Below are 21,991 nucleotides of genomic sequence, written 5' to 3' on the forward strand. Positions count from 1 at the left end.
GAGGTGGGGGTGGGGTGGGGGTGGGGTGGGGGGGTTGGCCCCTGGCAAATCTTATACACTTAAGCAAATTTGTATGTATTTTGAAATCAAACGGGAATAGAATATCATCCTTGAGGGCAGGCAATAGAGAAAAGACCTCACTTTACTTTGAAATATCAAATTAAAAAAATTAAAAGTGAGAAAAGTTGACGAAGCTTTTAGGTTTTATAAGCAGTTACAAACTTCACTGAGAACACTTATTCATCACTTATAAATTATTTATTTATACTATTTCCTTAATTTACCTCAAGGGGATATACTTACTAGGGCAGAAAAACAATTTGATTCAGTATCAGATACTGACAATTTCATCCACAAAAAGTTAAATTAAAGACTGATTCAGAATGACAGAAAGGGATATCGTTAGTTTGTGGGAAAAGGTATGGTCTTGTATCACTTCAGGGTGGACAACAAGAAGTCTGGTTGGTAGGAAGGTGCATTCATAGGTGCTGTGAGGCCAAGGATGAAAGCAGCAATGAGGCACAGATCTGGTGGTCCTCTTGATGAAGTGCTGCCCATTGAAGCGATGGCTCATAGTTGGGACTCATAACTGGAACTGCTCAGTCTGCTTCTTTTTAGAAACTAAATAAAAAATTAAAACAGGAGGAAAATGTAGAGAAATGGGATGAAGTGACTGAAGTTAGCCTGCTAGCTGTGGGGTGACTAAAGGATATCTGTGAATCCCAGCATACTGGGACAAGAGACGGTGTACTTTCTCAGAAGAGCATCCTGATGTTCTGCATGCTTGAGGAGGTGGCTCTCATGATTATTTTCTCATGTGAAAAATGTATGTTGTTTAATTAAACTAAAGAATGCTTAAAAGTGTTGGCCCAATGTCAGTTTTCTCAGTCTCCTAGTATTTTTGGTCACCTTGAACCTAGAGAAACTCTTGCTTAAGACACAGAAACTGTGGAGACTTAGAAGCTGTGAGAAATCTTTATTCTGCTTGCCTATTAAAGATTCTAGAGAACTCAACACATTATGTAGAGTTTCATGCTACTCTGCATCCCCAGTGTCCTGTTTACTGTGACCCTACCCATGGACCCTAACACACTTGTAGACAAAGAGTATTTGTACTAAATCACATAAACTATGCCCTAATGGAAAACACTGCACTTTCTCACCACTGGGTGAAAACTAGCAGAGCTGATTGCAGAGCAACATAGGGAAGACCACTGGTAACTAGTGTCCAGGAGGAGGAAAGTGAGTGGGAACACAGAGGTCAGCTCATATATGCATCCTGCCACTGGGTGGCAGGATGGTTCTGTTTAGAAAGTCAGTGACTGATTTACAAGTTTTAGATGTTTTTGTAATTAGAGGACATTGGAATGAGTGACTCTCAGCATTGGTTAAAGAAGACATTTGAAATGTTTAAGAAGCTAGAAATTGTAAGTATTCATATTTGATAGCTACAGATATCAGAGGAATGCTACTATTACCTTAAGAGAATCTGCCTTGAGTATTAACATTTTGACAAAAACACAATTCTCACGAAAGGTCATTAGTGACTGGTTCAGTGCAGTGAGCAAGTCTGTACTGGACATTGTGAGAAAGTCCAGGCTAACAGCTGCTCCTTGGTCTTCAAATGAACAATATTGCCATATTGGTTTCCAAACAAAGGAATGCCAACCACAGGAATTCTGTGGTTGATCGCCTCATAGATGCCATTTAGGCCACTCGGATTTATAAAAGCTCTGGTTTTGGGATGACCTAGCATGAGGGGAAGTGAAGAATAAGTACTAATGAAATATCTGGGAAAGACAATGAGAGGCAAAGATAAAGGCGAGACTAGGTGAAATGTGCTCTGGGTAACATTGTCATAGTTAAGTGACTGTACTGTGCCTGTGACATTATGGGGAAATAACACTGCAAGCTTTAAGTGACTGCCACACAGAGAAGATGGGGTGTGGAAGTCGAAGGACTTTGTGCAATGGACAAAACCCAGAGCTCCTCCTAAGTTGAGAAAACAGCATGTGGTAGCTTGACTGGGTTTCAGGAGAATATGTTCTAAAGAAGCAGTGAAGTCACTGTCCCCGATGGCTTGGGACAGTCAGTATGTTTGGGTGGTCATGGTGGGAATCAGACTGAGCGTATTTTGTCACATGGGGTAACATTCCATGTGGACTTTTGGGTTGAGTATAATAAATGAAAAATCAATTATGGAACAATCCCAATATCTTTGGCCTTTAAAATTGCCCTATAGTAGGGGAAAAGGTAGATGTAAATTTATAGAAATATGAGGATGAGAGAAACATAAAAAAGTGAATTAAATATATCTGAAATGTAATTACAGCAAAATCAAAATGTTTTTTCTCCATCCTGAAAGATAAAAGCATAGCCATTAAATTTTTTTTGTATTTTTTATTGCATATTTTCTTTATTTATATTTTAATTGTTTTCCCATTTCCAGGTCTCTCTTTCAGAGCCCTCTATTCCATCTCCCCACCCTCTGCCTCTATGAGGGTGCTCCCCCAACCACCTACTCCCTCCTATCTTCCCACCCTGGTATTACCTTACACTGGGGCATCAAACACCCTCAGTCGCAAGGGCAGCTCCTCCAACTGACTTTCAACAAGGCCATCCTTTGCCACACATGCACCTGGATCCGTGACTCCATCCATGTGTTCTCTTTGGTTGGTGGTCCTGTCCCCAGGAGCTCCAGGATGTCTGGCCAGTTGACACTGTTACTCTCCCCATTGGGCTGCAAACCCTCTCAGTGTCTTCAGCCCCTTCTTCAACTCCTCCAATCGGGGACCATGCCCTCAGTAAAATGTTTGACTGTGAGCTTCTGCATCTGTATTTGTCAGGCTCTGGCAGAGCCCCTCAGGAGACTGCCAGATCAGCCTCCAGTCAGCAAGTACTTCCCAGCATCCACAACAGCATCCAGGTTTGGTGACTGTATATGAGATGGATCCCAGGTGGAGCAGTCTCTGAATGGCCTTTCCTTCAGTCTCTGCTCCACACTTTGGCTCCCTATTTCCTGCTGTGAGTTCTTTGTTCTCCCTTCTAAGAAGGACTGAAGCATCCACACTTTGGTCTTAATTCTTCTTGGGCTTCTTGTGGTCTGTGAATTGAATCTTGGGTTTCCAAACTGTTGGGCTAATATCCACTAATCAGGGAGTGCATACTATGTGTGTTCTTTTGTGACTGAGTTACCTTATTCAGGATGATATTTTCAAATTCCATCCATTTGCCTGTGAACTTCATGAAGTCATTGTTTTTAAAAGCTGAGTCGTATCCCATTGTGTAAATGTACCACATTTTTTGTATCCATTCCTCTGTCGAAGGTCATTTGGGTTCTTTCCAGTTTTTGGCTATTATAAATAATGCTGCTATGAACATAGTAGAGCATGTGCCCTTGTTATATGTTGGAGCATCTACTGTGTATATGCTCAGGAGTGGTATAGCTGAGGTAATACTAGGTCCAATTTTGTGTGAAACCATCAGAATATTTCCAGAGTCATTGTACCAGCTTTCAATCCCACCAACAATGGAGGAGTGTTCTTCTTTCTTTACATCCTCTCCCACATCTGCTCTCACCTGAATTTTTGATCTTAGCCATTCTGACTGGTGTGAAGTGGAAACTAAGGGTTGTTTTGATTTGCATTTCTCTGATGACTAAAAATTTTGAACATTTCTTTTCTTCTGATTTAAAAATTTTATTTTAGAACACTTTCTGATTTACAATTTTTATTGTAATTCTATATTAATCAAACAGTGGCATTGGCATGAAGCCAGTCAGAAGCCACAGCAGAGACTGGGCTCAGAGACAGCCCCATCATGCATGGTGGGATGTTTTCCCATTAAAGGACAATGTGCAAGGCTTGATACCCACATGTGAGGAGTAGAATGTCAGACCTTACATCACACACAAAGATTAACTCAAAATGCATCAAAGGGCAAAGCTGAGAGCAAAAAGCTAAAATTTTTAGGGCAAGCAATAGTCAGCTCCCTTGGGGGGCTGGATCAATGCTTTTGTGGCTATGACTACCAAAAATTCAACCAGAGTAAACAACCCAACTATTAATGGGTAGAGGATCTAAAAAGATTTCTGCAAATGATATATAAAGAAGGCCACCAAGTATATAGACCACATGACATCAGTAGTCAGGGAAATAGGAAGCAGAAGCACTGGTAGATTTTAATGACTACTAGAATGGCCACTAAAAACCAGTAGGATTCACAAGGACATAGGCAGTTCAGATCTCTGTGCACTGCTGGCAGAACATAAAATAGTGTGGTTGCTATGGAACCTATGGCAGTGCCTACTAATAAAAACAGAATTACCCTATGACATACAATCTGCTGCCTGTATGCTAAGTCTGAAAGCAGGGTCCTAGGGATGTTTGTATGTATTTGTTCACAGCATAGTCAGGAGCTCCCGGGTTGGAACAACAGAGGTACCCATGGCTGGATGAGTAGGGAACAAGATACATGCAAAATACATACAACATACACTAAAATACTATTTGTCCTTACAAAGTAAGGAAACTCTGATACCAGATACAAACCTTATGGTATTTCATGCACATGCACATGTGCACTCACACATACACACACAGAGTCCACAGGTACCAAGCACTTAAGGTACTCTAATTCAGAAACAGGAAAGACAATGGTGGTTATCATGAGGAGAGAGTATGCCAAGGACATGGCAAGGAGGAGTGACCTGGCAGTGGCTGGGAGTTATGAGGTGGGCACACTGTGCATTTTCTGAAGTGAATGTAGAACAGAGCCGCAGGCCCACTACACTGCACTGCGAGCGTGCTCCACATGACATATATGGAGCTCCGTGCTTAACCATGCTATGGTGTATTATTTTTATTTAACTAACTTTAAATATGGTCATGAATAATGGTGTGTAAAATAATTTTGAGAGCACAGGCCTCCAGGTAGGAGGTAAAATTTAAAAATTCTTCAGTGAAGATATAAGTTTCTATAAATTTGGGTTGGAAATGGTTTCTTAGGGTACACTAAAAGGAAAAACACATTGTCATTTTTCAATATGAAAACTTCTCTAGTCAAGAGCAGCGGTGTGTGCCTTCTGGGAAGTGCAATGGTGAAAATGCTTGCCCCATGTACAAGGCTTTGGGGGATTTCTGGCCAGCCTGGGCTAAGACACATAAAGGCAATGTATAAAAATAAAAACTGTGCTTCAGAGAGTAACTCAAAAGATTGAGAAGGACAAACCACAAGTTGCAAAAAATGCCAATTAATTTTTTTTTGGGCCTATAGTAATTTTATTGTAACAGAGGAACCAGGTGGCAGTATGTCTACATGATTAGAGCAGATGGTGGTTATCTTTCCCAAGGGCGGAGTCTGAGCCGGGCTGGCAGCACAAAAACCCCAGAATATCTCCTGATCCCACCCTACACGTCTGACTCATGTGAAGAGACAGGCTGTGTAGCCAGGATGAATGAAGAGGTCCAGTTGGGCAGAGGCCCCATCCCAGTAGGAGCCAACCAATCACTGAAGAGGACACTGAAATCAAGGGCAGGGTCCCACTCTCCACGGCTCTTTGCTGAGAGAGGCTACGGAATGAGCAGAAAAACTAAGTTCTCCATTCTTAGGTAACTCCCGATAGGATGCGGTTGACGGTCAACCGAGTAGTAGAACGGGATGGAACTGTAGACTATAGGACAGTGATGACAAGAAGAGGCAGGGGACAAGACACCACATCTACTGTCCCTGCTGAAGTGGCAACAGACCTGTTGGTTTTTGTAAAGCATAATTTCTGTAATGCGGTCTGCTCCACACCTGGAGGATAAACTCGAGGACAACTGTTAATGACAGAACTAGTTAGTTTCTTTTATAGCCTCTAATATGAGAGGCTCTACTGGGGTCCACGCGGGAGCCCCTGATACCATCTGAGGCCTCAGGTAAAGCTTCCGACCTATTCCAATGCCATGGCTGACAGGTTTTTTGGTGCTGTGATTTTCTTGCATGTGTAAACTTTCAGAAAAGCTGGAGACAAAAGCATGAGGGAAAGTTTGGTTTGGAGCCACGAAGTTCCAGATACCAGCCGCAGAAGCCTCCGTCCTACCTCTTTCCGAGGAATGAGTTCAGTCGTGAGCATTATGCACCGTGATTGAAAACAGGATCTACTCTCACCACCACCGACCCTCCCTCACCCTGCACGTGACTCTCACACTAGCAAAGGCTTAAGGGAAAGTGGTCTCTGTTCCTCCGCATCTGTAATTACTTGGTGACCTGGTGAATGGCATGGGCAAGGTAGCCCACATTGCCAGAGGTGACTCCTGCCACAGAGATTCAGCCATCCTTTGTCATGTAGACAGAGAACTCCTTGGTCAGCCTCTCCACCTGCTCAGGCTTCAGGCCGGTGAAACAGAACATGCCGATCTGGTCGGTGATGTGCTGCCAGTTGTGGGACGAGTCCTCTTTCTTCAGGTTGGAGACCAGCTGGGTCCTCATGCTGATGATACGGGTCAGCCATGCCTTTCACCTCTTGCAACCATTGCTTCCGCAAGTCTGGAGAAGTCAGGATGGTTGCGGGGATCCGGGCCCCATTGAGAGGTGGGTTGGAATACAAGGGACGGATGAGGATCTTCAGTTGTGACTTCACCCTTTTGGCTTCTTCCGCATCTTTGCAGACCACTGTGAAGGCTCCACACGCTCACCATACAGGCCCATGTTCTTGGCATACGATTGGCAGAGGCAGACATTGATGCCCTGCTCGATGAAGTGCCGCACGGCCCAGGCATCCTTATCACCATCACCGCAGGCAAAGCCTTGGTAGGCCATGTCAAAGAATGCGAAGAGATTCTTTTTCTTCACCACGGATGCCATTTCCTTCCACTGCTCTGGACGGGGTCCACGCCCGTGGGGTTGTGAGCGCAGGCATGCAGGAGGAGAACACTCTGCTCTGGCATTTTTGAGATACCTTCTATGGCTCCGGAGAAATCAAAGCCGCAAGTCTTGGGGTCATAGTATCGATAACCTTGGAGCTGCATGCCGGCATCCCTGAAGACGGGCGTGTGATTTCCCCAGGATGGTTTGGGCAGAAAGACATCTCAGCTGAACTTAAAAAATCTTTGCAGAAAACTGGCTCCGACCCTTAGGGCTCCAGTCCCGGAAATGGTCTGCACAGTGACAAACTGGCCGCTCTTCAACACTTCGTTGTTCTCGCCCAGGGCCAGCTCTGCAGAAGCCTTACAAAATTCAGAAGAGGGGCATAGGTGGTCAAGTTGTCGGTTTCACAGAGGATGGTAAACATGAAGACCAAATGTGAAAGGGGATCGTCATATGGAAGAGAAGAGTTTATGACATAATGGTGTATGTCTAATAACACAGATATACCCTTAAAACATTAATTAAAATGCTAATTCTTAATGGACATGTTTTAAAAGATTTTTAGGATTGATATTGATTTAATATTCTATTTCATTAATTTAGTTTACTTGCTTATAAGCTAATGGAAAATAATTTAATGTATGATATACATAAAAGTTCTATAGTACTATATAATTTTATGTACTGTTTCAGAAAGTAGTTTAATTGGAATATCATCTTAGGGTGATGATGGTAGGAATTTGTTCCTTCTTCTTGATGCCTTGAGAGGATAAGTTCCTTACTTTTGGTTTACAAGACCGAAGTATCCTTTATACTATCAGGGAAAACATTTATTTTTATTTTTATTTATTTTTATTTTTTTTGTATTTTGCTTTCAGTGATTCCTGAGAATGGTATTAGGATTAGGATAATGGAGGAGTAGCTGATGGAGGCTAGTTGTCCGATGATAGTAAATGGGTATTCTACATGCTGACCTCCAATTGAGGTTAGGATAAGTAGATTTGCTAGTAGGATTCAATATAAGGCTTGTGTGATTGGATGGAAGATGAAGCTGCTTGTTTTGAGGTATGAAGGAAAGATGACTAAGGCATGGTATCTGTCGAGGGGAAAATTAATATAGTGGGGTATAAGCTGTCAGTGAAGGAGCAAATGAGTGTTCCGACCTCTTACAATGTTATGACATCACAGTATTGGCTGTTTTATTCCTGATGTTTACAAATGTAGGATTTTTACTGTTGGGATCAGACTTTTAGCAGAAAATGGCTATCGCCTTTGCAGCCATCTTGAGCCATATACCCTGACATGAGACTTGTATTAAATAGCCTACAACAGCTGAGCACACTCTGATAACATCTTGCTTTAGATACCCAAAACTTTCCTTGGGTGTGTGAGATTAAAGGTGTGTGAGATTAAAGGTGTGTAATTTAAGAGTGTGACTTAGAGATCAGATTCAGAGACAAGACCTAAGGGCATGACTTAAAAGCGTGATCAAAAGGCATGGCTTAGAAGTGAGACATATAAAGGCGAGAGGCAGACAGAAGAGAGATGAAAGAATCAGACACTTTAGAGAGTACAACTTAGAGAACAATTTGGAGTAATAGAGATTCTGACACTAGGAGTAGGAGTAGACATTAGACACTTGGAAGAGAACAACAAGGAGTACAACTAGGAACTAGGAACTAGGAACTCAAGACTTGGGACTTGGACTAGGAAGAGAGACTGAAGAATAAACGGGATTGAAACACAGTCTGTCTGGTCTCCATTCTTCAAGTCAGTTCTCACTCTCTCTCTCTTGCTGAACCCCGACCCACAGACTGGAGCAGCAGCTTGGGCCAGGATACAGTGGCTGCCAAGTGTGGAGTGGAGAGGGCCTCAACATTTTTGGCCGCCCAAACGTGGGCTAGTGCGGTTCCCAACATTTAACCAACCTCAATAGAAATGAAATATATTGGCTATATTAGAGCAGTAATTGACACAACTGGCATATAAAGTTGGAGTTGGGTGAGGTCTGTGTTCTGAAAAATAATCAGAAACAATGACTTTTCTCATACAGATGCAAAAGTGAGTCTATTTTAAAAGTGTGGCACATGAACAATATTATTTATGAGTAGAGAAAGAAAAAAAAAACAAGGAAGCAAGAAAAAGTAACTACTAAAGGAAGTCAGAGCAGGCCTGGCATTTGTAAAGGTAATTGATATTTAGAGGTGTTTTGTAAAGGCTTTATGCTCATGCAGATTTTGTGAACCATAGTATCCTCAGTGATCATTGTTGGGCATAGATCCTCAGTTACATCAAAACATTCTAAACTGAACACATAAGTTTGCTTTTAGAACCCTGAGTGTATATTTGGCATGAAATCTTGCATGTCTCCAACACAGAGTGAATCCATTAGAGCAATATTCAATGAAGTCCTGACACTGTGTTGTTTCAGAGGGAAGGCACCTGGACTGACAACAGGTTTTCACTGGAAGCAGCTGACAGAGGACTCTCAGGACTCTACTTCAGCCTTCATGAAACTACTCTTTTTTCTTCTTTCCCATGTTAGCAGTCTTATGGCAACAGAAGAGGCAACATTTTGTGATGATGAATACCACAGTCATCACACAGACCAAGAGGAATCCAATCACATCCAGAGAGTGGTACTGGAACCAGCTAAGGTCATGCAGAGCTGGGTGAAGGTGCTTGGCTCCTTTGTTGCGCATGACATACTCAATCCAGAAGACAGCTCGGTCCAGGGGCTTCATTGGCTGGTCATGGTGGATTCTGGATAATCTCATGGCATTCTCTTTATAGCTGCAGGGACAGTGTATACAACTAAAATTAAAGAGAAGCTAATTTCCCGACTTACCTAACACTTGTTTAGTTGGGATTAAGTCCCACAAATTACTCAAAATAAATCACATAGACTTGCTACATAAGTGCTGTGTTTTATAAAGTGTCGGAGAGGAGAGTTGAGTGACAGAGAGGTCAGTGAAACACATTTGTTTATCACAGGTTTTTTTCTGAACTTGGTGTGTAGCTGACAGTGAAAGTACTTAGTGATCTCCTGCATGCACCTTCAGCTTCTCAGTTACACATGCTGACTTGTTTTGTCTTGATTCCTCATAGAATATTTATTTTTTAATTTGAAATTTGTAGATGAGCAATATTTATTTGTAAGAGAAAGTAAGGAGGAGCACTAACCTTTTGTGTGTATTTGTGTATATGCAACATGTAACACATGATTTAAGACCAAGAAGGGAATAGACACAGAATTCTCTTAAGCTCTACAGGGTCATATGTCATGTTGTACATCGCCTCTCTAGTTTCAGATTCTCCTATTCTCTTCTGCCTGCTTCCTAATTCCTTTTTATAGCTAGTGTCCTGTTTTGAAAACACTTGTTGAGTATGATTCTTCCTTGCATAAAGTTCCACCAGTATTCTCTCCAGAATAAAAGCAATGTAATTTTGTTCCTGGACTAAGAGACTGTATGTAAGCACTAGCAGCACTTTTTCCTGTTATTTTGCCTCTGGATCTTTTGACTAAGTACATTTTTTCTACTGGCATACTTTGAAGCTACCCATAGTGTTTTCTGGGTATGGTAAGAATTTAATATTATTTCTTACCATTAGTACTATTTATGGAATATCACATATCATTATAGAAGTAAAATAAAGTTTTACCAAAAGTTTTATAACTTCAGCAAATATGGGTAAATATTTACCCTTTCATTAAGATTAAGGTTCATGATTACTTTATTACGTATTATTCTATTTAGTAGTTTCCTTGTTACCTATAAATATATATTTGTGATGTTATTTATGTATATAAAATAGGTTCACTCTAACCATATCTCATTCATTGAAATATAAATTTAGCATGACTTTAACATGAAATATAAGCACAAATTTCAGATATGCGAAATCACAAAGTTTTTCCAAAATCATTCTTTTTAAAATAGGATGAAAATCAATCTGAAGATGATGTGAATCTATCAATATTTTTAAAGAAATAGTTATTCACACCAATGTGAATGCACATATTTTCAATCCCAACACTTAGGAGGCTGAAGCCGACAGAGTCATATGAGTTCATAGCTGGTCCTGTGATTTTATAGTAAGACTAAGTTCCAAAAAAAGAAAAAAAGATGTCTATTTAACAAGATAAAAAAAGATGTCTATTTATTATTTAAACAAGCAAGCAAGCAAGCAAGCAAACAAACAGACTCACAAAGGGTCATTAATGACAGTCTTCAAGGCAGTGAGAAGGTCTGTATCTGACAGTGTGTTGAAGTCCACTCTAACAGCTGCTCCCTTGGCTACCATGTGGTTAATATTATCAGGTTGATCAGCAAACATGGGAATACCAACAATAGGAATGCCGTGATAGATCGCCTCATAGATGCCATTGGTCCCACCATGAGCTATAAAAGCTTTGGTTTTTGGATGACCTGCAGAGAGAAGAAGTTTTACATAATTATTGATAATAATAATAAAGACAGAGGAAATATGAGGGCTCAGAAGAGGGCTGTTCTCAAGTAAGTATATTATTATTATAGCCACAAACCTGTAGTGACATTTGCCTTACCAAGAAGGTCATTCTGGGGGATCCACTTGTACAGCCGAGTGTTGGATCCTAAGGTGTCTGGTTTCTTACCATCAAATCTCCACAGAACCTGTTACACAAGACAATACCTTATTTAATTACAGACATTTCAAGGCTTTGGTATATTTTGATTCTGGGGAATTGAGATTACTTAGTTGAACATTATCCAGATGATGAACAATGAAATTTAAGAAAGGCAAATTCTAAAATAGTATGAGATATTAAAAGGTTGAAATAAAGAATTCTTTTTTTGTAAATGGCTCCATAATAACTTGAGCATGACATTTAATTATACTAATTGTATATGTCTTATAATTAGTGACAAATTTGTGTAAACATGAAATTTTTAGACAGTTAATATAATCATTATTGGCAAAACCATGGTCAATTAATAAGAGTTTATTATTATGTATCTTTCATACATAATGTGATATAAAAGAAATATGTACATATCATATATGTTCTCAACATTACATCTTTTTAAGTCTTAGGCACCATTTTACCTATATTTTCATGTTCTTTGGGCTATTTAATATAATTAATTTTATTTTGATTTATAATATATTATATAATTTAATTAACCATTTCTTGAAATAATTCTTAACAAGAATTAAAATTTCTCTTTTTCAGATAAAATGTATTAAGGACTGTCCATGAAAAAATGTCAGCTGGAGTACTAAAAATATTCCTTTTCTTGTTTTGAATACATTTCATGTTTAGTATCACACTGAGTTCTAAAGTTAAAGAATCCTTACAAATAGGAATGTGAGCTGCGAGTCTTTACTTTCTGCATGCTTTGAGTTTAGTAAAATAAATAAACTTCTAATAGGAGAAATTGGTATCAAGTAATAGAGTGAATTTAGCTTACAAACATCCAAACACTGCTACTGTTTGAAAGTCATTCAATAATACAATTCATGGGATGGGAGCTGCTAGATTCTTCCTATGTTATCCTTGTTTACACGCGACTCCTTCTTAAATTCCAATCTCTTTCACCATCCAGGAAAACAAGCTCACTTGGTGTGCTGGAAACAGAATTACTCACAATGACCTTATAGTTTCATAATCCTGACTTCATTTCAGGGTCAGGAACATTTTTCATCAGTCCTCTCATATTTTCCTACATCAGTTATTAGGAAGAACATATTTTTCCTCTTTCTTTACAGACATTCTTGTTTCATTTTCTGTATGTGGCTGTTTTGCCTGCATGTAATTCTCTGCACTGTGAGTGTTCTTCCTGGGGGTATGAAGAGCAGATTAAATTCCTTGGCATTTGAGTTGGGGACACGTGAGCTACTGTGTAATTTCTAGTAATTAAGCCCAATTCCTCTGGAAGTGCAGCCTGTGTGCATAATGCATCACCAAGGAATCTCTCTGGGCCCAGCATAATATTCCCCATTATTGTATTTCCTCCTCCTGTTTCTCCTTTTTTCCATCCTTTCTTTCTTTTACTTATCTTTTTTTTTCTCACTTCTTTTGAGACATTGACCCATGGACTAGCCCAGAAATGCTTGGAAATCAACATAAAGTGTAAACTGGTTGTAAATATAAAGAAAAAAACCTACTTCAAATCTCTAAGCACCAACATGTCAGGTATACACAACCATGCTGGATCTACATGTGATCTTTCTGATTCATAATGTGAATCAGAAACAGACTAATACTCTATCCTCTGCAATTCATAATTTTTTTCTTAATATGGTATTTGAGATGCATAAGAAATGCCCAGTTACTTTACTTTTCACAGAAATTTTCCCTACTGTAATCCTGTCCGTGTTCAACTGTCTTATAATACATTTTTTCATCTAGTGGACACTTTCTCTTACCTTCTGTGGAATCTGGGCAAGAGCAGAAGCAACTACATTGGCCTTTTCCTCTGTCATGTTTTTAACCATTGATCCCAGAGAAAACACCACCACACCATGTTCTCCAGAGCTCTGAACAAATTCTTCCATTTCCTATGAAGACAGTTGTGGCATCACAAATATATAGCTGCAAGGGTAGCATTGTCTAAAGGGCTGAGACCAACATTACCAGAGGAAGTCTCAAAATCACAGGAATTATTTTAGGAAGACCTGTGAGTGTATCCAGTGCCTCAGTCCTAGTGTTCATGAAAAATGCATTTGAACTATTAGTATAATTGATCAAAATTAAAAAGTTAGAGGAAAAAATTATTGTTAATAGAGAGGTCACTGAAATTTAGAGGATCATTAGGAGGTATTTTAAAAACATCTTGAGAAGGAGGGAGAAAGATTATAAGAGACAGAGGGGTTGGATGACATCCCAGTGTCTACCAGGTACAACAACACTGATGTACTTACAAACTCACAGAGACGGCAGCAACATGTCTAAAACATTCACATGTTTAAGATGATGTCCAGCATTGAGAGTAGAAAATGGTCATGGACTTCCTCTTCTAACTAAGAAGCTATTTGCAATTGATATCTGATAACAAAAGGTTAAATCAGCTCTCCCTAATAGTGACTGGGTAAACCACTTATACACCAGGGTAGGTCCCAAGCTCAGGCAGGAGTATTTAGCCAACCAAAAATAAATGCCATGCTTTTTATCCTTTGTGTGTTTTTTCTCTCCTTTTGTCTGCTTGCATATTTTTGGGCTCATTGCTTTTAAATCCATTCCTTTGATTTTTTTTTTTTGAGATTTCTTTGAGGGAAATGAGTGTGGGGAGCAGTGAAAGAGGGAGTGGAAGGCAGAATGGGAGGGAGTGAGTAGGAGAGGTTGATGAGAGATAAGATAGGAAGTCTAAGAGGGGGACCAGGAGGTAGCAGCAGTTGGGATATAAATAAATGAGTTAATTTAATTTTTTTATTCTCACATTGAAAAGAGAGAAATTATCTGTAGTACATTTTAAATAAAAATAATGATGTTTCTACTGCCAAAAAAAAAAAAAAAAGAAAAGAAAAAGAAAAAAGAAAAAAAAGAAAAAAGAAAAGAAATCTCTATGACATTGGGAAAAACAAAATACAAAAATCTAGCAATGTATTGAATAATAACAGTAACACTGAGAATAAATTAGGTATTGAAAAAGGGGTGTACCTTATAGTAAAAGCTTATGAAGAACAAATATATCAAAATGAAGAGATTATCTAAAGAGTTGGGGAATATTTGTAAATTGTTCAGAATGTGTTAATTACCAAAAAAAAAAAAAAAAAAAAAAAAAAAAAAAAATCAAAAAGCAAAAAAACCTCTGTGGCTCTGCCAGAGCCTGACATATACCGAGGTGGATGCTGGCAGCTAACTACTGAACTGATCACAGGGTCCACAATGTGAGAGTTAGAGAGAAAACTGAAGGAGTTGAGGGGGTTTGTGGCCCCATGAGGAGAGAGACATTGTCAACCAACCAGAGCTCCCACTGTCTAAACAGCCACCTGGGAACACACATGGAGGGACCCATGGCTCCAGCTGTATATGTAGTGAAGGATGGCCTTGTCAGGCATCAGTGGAAGAGTAGGTTCTAAGTCCCAAAAAGGCTGGATGCCCCCGTGTGGGGGAATTCGAGGGCAGGAGGCTGGAATGGGTATTTGGGTAGGTGCAAACCCTCATAAAAGCAGAAGGAGAGGAATGGGATAAGGGGTTTTGGAGGGGGGATTGGGAAAGAGGATAACATTTGAAATGTAGATAAATAAATTATCCAGCAAAAAGAAAGAAAGACCCAGATAATGGAATTGGCTGTTGCAGTAGAGCATTCGAGACTGTCAACAATTTAGTATTACCCATATTACTGTGATTCCTTATAATCCTCAAGGACAAGCTACTGGCAAAGGAGCCCATTTACCTTCAAAGAATATCTTCATTAAATAAAAATTGGGAGGTATATTCTTGTACACCACAAATTTATTTAAATCATGTTCTTTTTATTTTAAATTTTTTAAAAAAATTTGGATGCCAAGGAATTTCTGCTGAGTGTCTATGGCACCTTACAACCAGGCATTCTTATGCCGACGTGAAAGGAAAGGATCCATTTACTGGCATAAGGCATGATCCCCATCAGGTGTTAAATATGGGAAAGAGGGTGTGTTTGAGTTTGTTCTGCAGGAAGCAGAAGGAACCTGGTGGCTGATAGAACAATGGGTGAGACATGCTGATGCTGGGACAAAGATTGATGGTGACCTGTGAGGTTGCTGAGTGCCCTGACAGTGATGATTGGGAAGCTGTATTGGACATATGTTCCCGACCCACTTTTGCTTACTTATATCCCAGATGGGACAAGCTGCCTTGCCTCAAGTTTTTAGACCTTGTGGGACAGAGAATCGAAAAGACAAGTTATAATGACTCTTGCATTTTTCTTAAATGTGACCAGTTGTTCGGACTCAATCATGGACTGGTCTAGAAACCAATCCAATATTGGAAATAACAGTCTTTATTTGGAAGGCTGTTTCTGGACATTTTCAGAGACATATTTGGAAGTTAACTGCAGTTCTCTATGACATTATATCAGCAAGAAATAAAGTTGGGGCAAGATTTCAGACAAGTGTTAGTTCATGTGTTAAGGCTCTTTTAATTGTCAAGTTAAATTACTTTTGTTTCTTCTAGAGTATTTAATGTAAGTTGCACTGATTGTACACTTTTAATTGTGTTAGTATGTTGAAACCTGACATCTGTTATGGGGGTCCATCAACCAGCTTTTTTTTTTTTTTTTATTGCCTGAGTAGTACAGAACCTTGGTATTCTGAAAATAGCTTACAAGTACTGTAAGAAGTGAGTCAGGCTTTAAGCAGAATCAAGAGGGTAATGGGCTTGATTATTGCTGGTATAAAAGCTTTAATTACATTAATTGCTAGTACGACTGCTGCTTCAATTGCTTTGACACAAGAAGTTAAGACAGCTGCTTTTGTTAATCATTTAGCAAAAAAGGTTACTAATGTGTTGAGCATAGAGGAGATTTTAAGTAGGCATTTGGAGCAACGGATTGATGCTCTTTATCCTATTCAAATTATTTGAATGTGTTTGAGAGTTTAAGAGTAAGGAGCCATCATGGTCATGTGTCTTGCCAAATACCACTGGTATTGTGTTACTTCTAAATTAGCAAGGATAGTTATTATAATTAGCAAAAGTTTAAAGACACTTGCAGTGTATTTGGCATAATTCTAACACCTCCCTGCGTGTCTCAACTTTGCATAGTGATCTTATGAATTTAAAGAATGCTGCTCTGCTGAGTGTTGATGCTGCAGATGTTGCTCATAAAATTACCTGTGACTGGAAGTCAGTATTCCCATTTTAGTCAAGCTTCAAGCATGGTATATATAGCTTGAGCATGGTAGTCCTTTTTGTCCTTGGAATACTTTTATTCCTGCTCATCATGTGAAAGCTTGTCTTTAACAACATCAACATGTTGGTAGGTAAAGTACATGGCTTGAAACTGAGAATGGACCCCCAGAAAAAGTTATTAATTCAACAGGCTAGAAATCAAAGGACAGGTAATATTCTGAAAAGAGCCTTACCAACCTAAGGCAGAAGTCCATTGCTTTTGATAATGCACATTCCACGAAGGGTACAGAAGGCATTCTTGTCAGAATGACCTAAGACAAGCTCAGTCTTGTTTATGAAATAAAAAAGAGGGAGATGCGGAGAGATTTTGGGCTGATTTGGCAAGAATCTGACATGTGTCAAGGACAAGGAAATGGGCTTCAGGCAGTAATCTAACATTAAGCTAAAATAAAGAAATAATTTCAGGCAGGAATCTAAATTTTAGACTAGAACAAAGAAGTGATTTCAGACAGGAATCTAAATCTTAGGCTAGAACAAAGAAGTAAGTTCAGGAAGGAATCTAAATCTTAGGCTAGAACAAAGAAATAATTTCAGGCATGAAAATGACTTTGGGCTAGGACAGGGAAGTAGGGTCAGATATTTTGGTCATCCTGATAAGCCCTTAGAAATAGTGATCAATGGAGTCATCACAGAACTTTGTCTGGTTTCTTGCTTATTCTTTACTATTTGTGTTGATTTTCTTGCTTGTTCCTTGACTATTTGCATCTATTGTTTTGCTAGTTCCTCAACCTAGAACTGACCTTAATACTTGCATGTGATTAAAATGGCATAAAAGCAAAAAGGAGGAGGGGGGATGGCATAGGGGCATTCTTTGGGGGGACTATGGGGAAGAGGATGAAACCTGAACTGTAAATAAATGCAATATCCAATAAAAAAAAGAAAGAAAAGAAAAAATAAGATTCCAGGAAAAAAAAGCACTCTAACATCAAAAGAAAATGAATTCAATAAGCTTAGGCCAATGGTCCAAAGTAGTTGTTCCCTCAGATGAAGTAGCCTCCAGTTATCTGAAAAATTTTCAATAATTTTAGCTATCAGAAAAATTAAATTCATATATGTCACTTTTCCATCATAATCCAGTTATAATGAATGTCACAACAATTTAATATAAAGTGCTCCTACAGATATTATGGAAATGGAATACTTATGCATTTATCCTTGTTGGAAATGTCAAATGATATTAATATAAAAACATAAAAATTTTTCTTCTTATAAGTAACATTAGTATGATATATACAGTTAACCTACGCCACCCTTGGTGACTTCTGAGGGAAATCATTGTAAGGAAAAAATCCACACAATAATGTTCACTACATCACTATTTTCAATGCCCCCAATATAGAATTAGCTTAGATATTCTTCAACTGATTAATGTGAAAAGGTGTTGATAAATAATAAACAATATATAATAATGCTTTACCCAGGGAGTAAAAATATTATTATTATATAATGTCAGGTAAACAGTTATTGTTTCGTGGACATGATGTTAAGCAGTAAGCCAGATACAGAAATATAAGTGTTGTTTCCTTTTTCATATGTGGAAACTACAAAGACGAAATAAAAATACCTGCAAAATGTAAATGTAGAAAGACTACAGGGAAGTGGAAATGTAAAAGGGAGCAGTGTGTGGAACACACACACACATGAAGCTGTCTAACTCCGCCTGCGTGCCATGCTATAACCTGCTTAGTTAGGTCTGGAGTTCTTGGCAGTTGTCTGTTTTCCTCTCTCTTGTTTTCATCTGCTAATTTAACCCTGTACACTGGCCAGGCAGTGAAACAACACAAGGATTTGAGGACATTACCTCTGATCTCTGTTGGATATTTCTTTAACTTATCTATCTCTAATTATATAATACATAACATTTATTATACTGCATACAATGGTTCGTCATCAGTATAAGATTTTCAAGTAGAATATAATTTCTGTTTAATGAAGAAATTGATTCTTTGCTTGTTTAGCTGTTCAACACATATCTGGCATTTATTATATGTTCTTGAAGAGAATATAAATTATATTTTATGAGTTACCTATGCATCCTTAAATCACTGACCACATTCTAAAGTGATTTGACACTGTTTCACACTAATGAGAAACAGAGATGTAAGAAAATATTATGTATGCCAATTGTCAGAGAGTTCTAACCCACTTTTTATACCTCTCAGGAAACCAAACATCTGGAAAGAAACCAAACATCTGATGAATTGTTTCCATGAAAAAGGAAAAACTGTTTATCAAGAGAAACAATATAGAGTTACCTTAGGCAGTGGTTTGGCTGGTTTGCAATGGAGTCCTCCAACAAAGTCAAAATTAGGTAAGAAAGGGTGAGGAAATTGCAAGTCCCAGAAGGTTCGAATGAGCCATATGTCTGCCTTCCCCATCATCTCAGTTAATGTAGTGGGTCTCCCTGTACCCCAAAACACATAAAATATACAATGGTTAAAGGAGATTGTCTGGAATATAGCAGGTGATTTCTGTGAGTTGAGATCATGTAGACAAGCAATTTAAGATGTTTAAATTATGATTTATAATTATATTAACATAAATATTAATTGTGTGAAAATTCCATTGATTTGCAAAGTTACGCCAACGAATTTGAAACATTTTGAGTCTTGCAAAGAAGCTTGAAAATGATTAGAAAAACAGCTTTCATAGGATATTTAGTCTACTTTATACATTTTCCTAGTTATTCTCTTGATTTCTGATTCTTGAAATACACCGTGATATTTTGTAAGGTGTGATTAAGTTATCTTTATCACTGTTGTACTGTGACTATTACAGAAACTAGTAGTACTAACTTAGTTGTATTCATCAAAGTTGTAGCTAGATATTTCCATAAATAGTTAACGTCTAAATTCTTTCTACTATTAATTTAGGTAGTATTTTATTTAATAAAAAGATATTCAATAATTAATAAAATGTGCATCTTGTAGCAAGATTTAAGGCTTTAAGACATATGTTTTATAGATCTGAGACATTTCTTTTTTTCTTTTCTTTTTTTTCTTGGATATTTTATTTACATTTCAGATGCTATCCCCTTTCCACATTTCCCCTCCCTAGAAAACCCCTATTCCATGCCCTCTTCTCCTTTTTGCTTTTATACAATTTTTAAAAAAATGTTAATCAAAGGCTTTATAAGTTTGGTAATGCTCAATAGAATTATAACCCAATACCCAACCTAGATGTATCACCTATCTTTGACTGGTGAAGACAAGTGAACATCTGCCTCCATTTCCCCCCTCTCTTTCTCTCTCTCATCATCTAGCTTCTCCTTCCTTCTCCTCTCCTTACTTCTTCTCTTCCTCTCACCTTACCTCCTCCTACATATCACCCTTCCTGTTAAAATAAAACTTTTCTCTCAAAAGTACAATTAGAGCATAATTATACCAATTTGTACCAGTGAGGTACAAGATAGTCCTAATACCCAGTCTATCATTTTGTTGACTAACGAGAATCTCTGTCATCTCTCCTAACTAAAACACTTAGTTCATTACCTGGCTTGTTTCTTGGCTTTAGAATGAATGTCAGCTGAAAACCCATGATCTGAGACATTCCAAATTCTAAGAAAAGCAAGTTTCCTTGACTGTTTCTAGTTCTAGTCATACTATCTAATTGTGAAAAACCTTTCATGATATACTTGATAAATGTTTTAATTTCTAAGGGCAGGTGTTTTCTTCAGTGCTACACAGATAGTTGAGGTAGTACATTATGAGTCTGTAGTTTTCTCATTTACAGTCATTAAAGCACTCAATGAATCATAGAGTTTCTTTCACTGAGGAAAACATAAAGTAGATCAAACTATTATCAAGAGAAATCTTCCTTGTCTCACTTTGCATGGTTACTAATTTCTGGAGTGTTCTGATCAGTTACTCTACAGTATTTTGTCTTGTTTCCTGTATTTACTTTATCAGCTCACATTTAACAATTTCATTCTATGACTTTATATTCACCTATACACACTCACATTCAAAGAAACATCAATCAGGATTTTCCAGTAACAATGAAAGGCACAGTTTACCTAGAACATCACTGTAAAGCTGACTCCAGGATTTCTCATTAAATGGCTGGAACCAAAAGTCAAAATACAGCACCTGCAACATATTCTTCACCCTTTCTACAAATGTCATGTGGTCACTTAATTCTGCCAGAACCACAGGCACATAAGAAGGAGGGAGAGGAAGCCCCCCACTGTACTTTTCACATCTGTATCCAGGACAGAAGCGGAGACTGTACACCAGAGGTGTCTTAAGCAATTCTGCCAGCAGCTCACCACAGGGACTCACGGCATCTGCGAGAATGACATCAAACTTAGATCCTTGGAGTTTTTTCATAAGGCTCTTGTTCCAAACTACTGCTTTGCACAAACTTTCAATGTTGTCTGAATATTCACCGAAGTGTTTTTGCAGTTTTGAATAATATGTCCAGAATGAATGTTTTCGAAAATCATATGTCCATGCATCTACCCATTTTCCAATAGTATTTTCAAGATAATCTTTACTCAAAGGTGCAGAGTAAATCTCAAAATTGATAGAAGATTCATTGCTAGGCCCAATGAGAATAGAAGCAGAAGATACAAGAACAGTGACTTCATGACCTCTCTGTACAAGTTCTTCCAGAATTATCTTGATATTCATCCAATGGCTGTATTCTGTGGGCCACACTAGCACTTTCCCACAGGCTCCATTTCTAAAGTAGCATATAAGGTGTATCAACAGAAACACTGAAGTCTGTTTCAGAGACATTTTACTGAACGGGAATGCTTTTGATATCTGTCATTCTTTGTATATTTCCTGCTTTCTTGTGAAGTTTAATCAATCAAGAAGTTAATATATAACTTCTAAACATATCACTGAATAGATGAGTCTGATGGTGTAACATCCTGTGTAAATACACCTTTGGAACTTGAACTCAAGCTTAACAAAGTTTGTTTATTTTTATGTCCCTGATACTATTGAGCTAAAATTCATTCACTTCTTATAAGCAAGTGTCGTGTCTTGAATAGAACATATTAGTATATAGAGTCACAGAAAAAAGTCTGTGTTTCTTAAGTGTACTTAACATAACTGTAAAGATCAAACAAGGATCTAAGTGAATCAGCATTTCTTAGAACTTGGTGTTTTTAAAAAAAATTTTGATATGTGTAATTCATCATGTTATATTGTTTGGTCCATCAAATTGCCATTATTTCCTCCTAGAAGGAAGATGTGATCCTGTAATGTTCAGGAAAGAATAAAATCTTACAAAACTTCTCTTTTACTATGCAATACACAA

General features: G+C 38.2%; 1 protein-coding gene and 1 pseudogene across 1 annotated transcript; both read right to left on the bottom strand.

Moving 5' to 3' along the window:
• Positions 1-5,255: 5,255 nt before the first annotated feature.
• LOC117712429 (aspartate aminotransferase, mitochondrial pseudogene) lies at positions 5,256-7,253 on the bottom strand (annotated as a pseudogene).
• A 1,644-nt stretch (positions 7,254-8,897) lies between these two features.
• Positions 8,898-21,504, bottom strand: LOC117712855 (UDP-glucuronosyltransferase 2B1-like). Its single transcript, XM_034509057.2, has 6 exons — positions 20,739-21,504; positions 18,979-19,127; positions 13,261-13,392; positions 11,417-11,504; positions 11,060-11,279; positions 8,898-9,642 (listed from the first exon to the last, which is right to left on the bottom strand). The coding sequence occupies exons 1-6, from the start codon at positions 21,460-21,462 to the stop codon at positions 9,366-9,368; spliced, it is 1,590 nt and encodes a 529-aa protein (XP_034364948.1). The 5' UTR covers positions 21,463-21,504; the 3' UTR covers positions 8,898-9,365.
• Between the last annotated feature and the right edge of the window lie 487 nt (positions 21,505-21,991).

The sequence above is a fragment of the Arvicanthis niloticus genome, chromosome 7 (genome assembly GCF_011762505.2).
Source record: "Arvicanthis niloticus isolate mArvNil1 chromosome 7, mArvNil1.pat.X, whole genome shotgun sequence".
Classification (NCBI taxonomy): Eukaryota; Metazoa; Chordata; class Mammalia; order Rodentia; family Muridae; genus Arvicanthis; species Arvicanthis niloticus.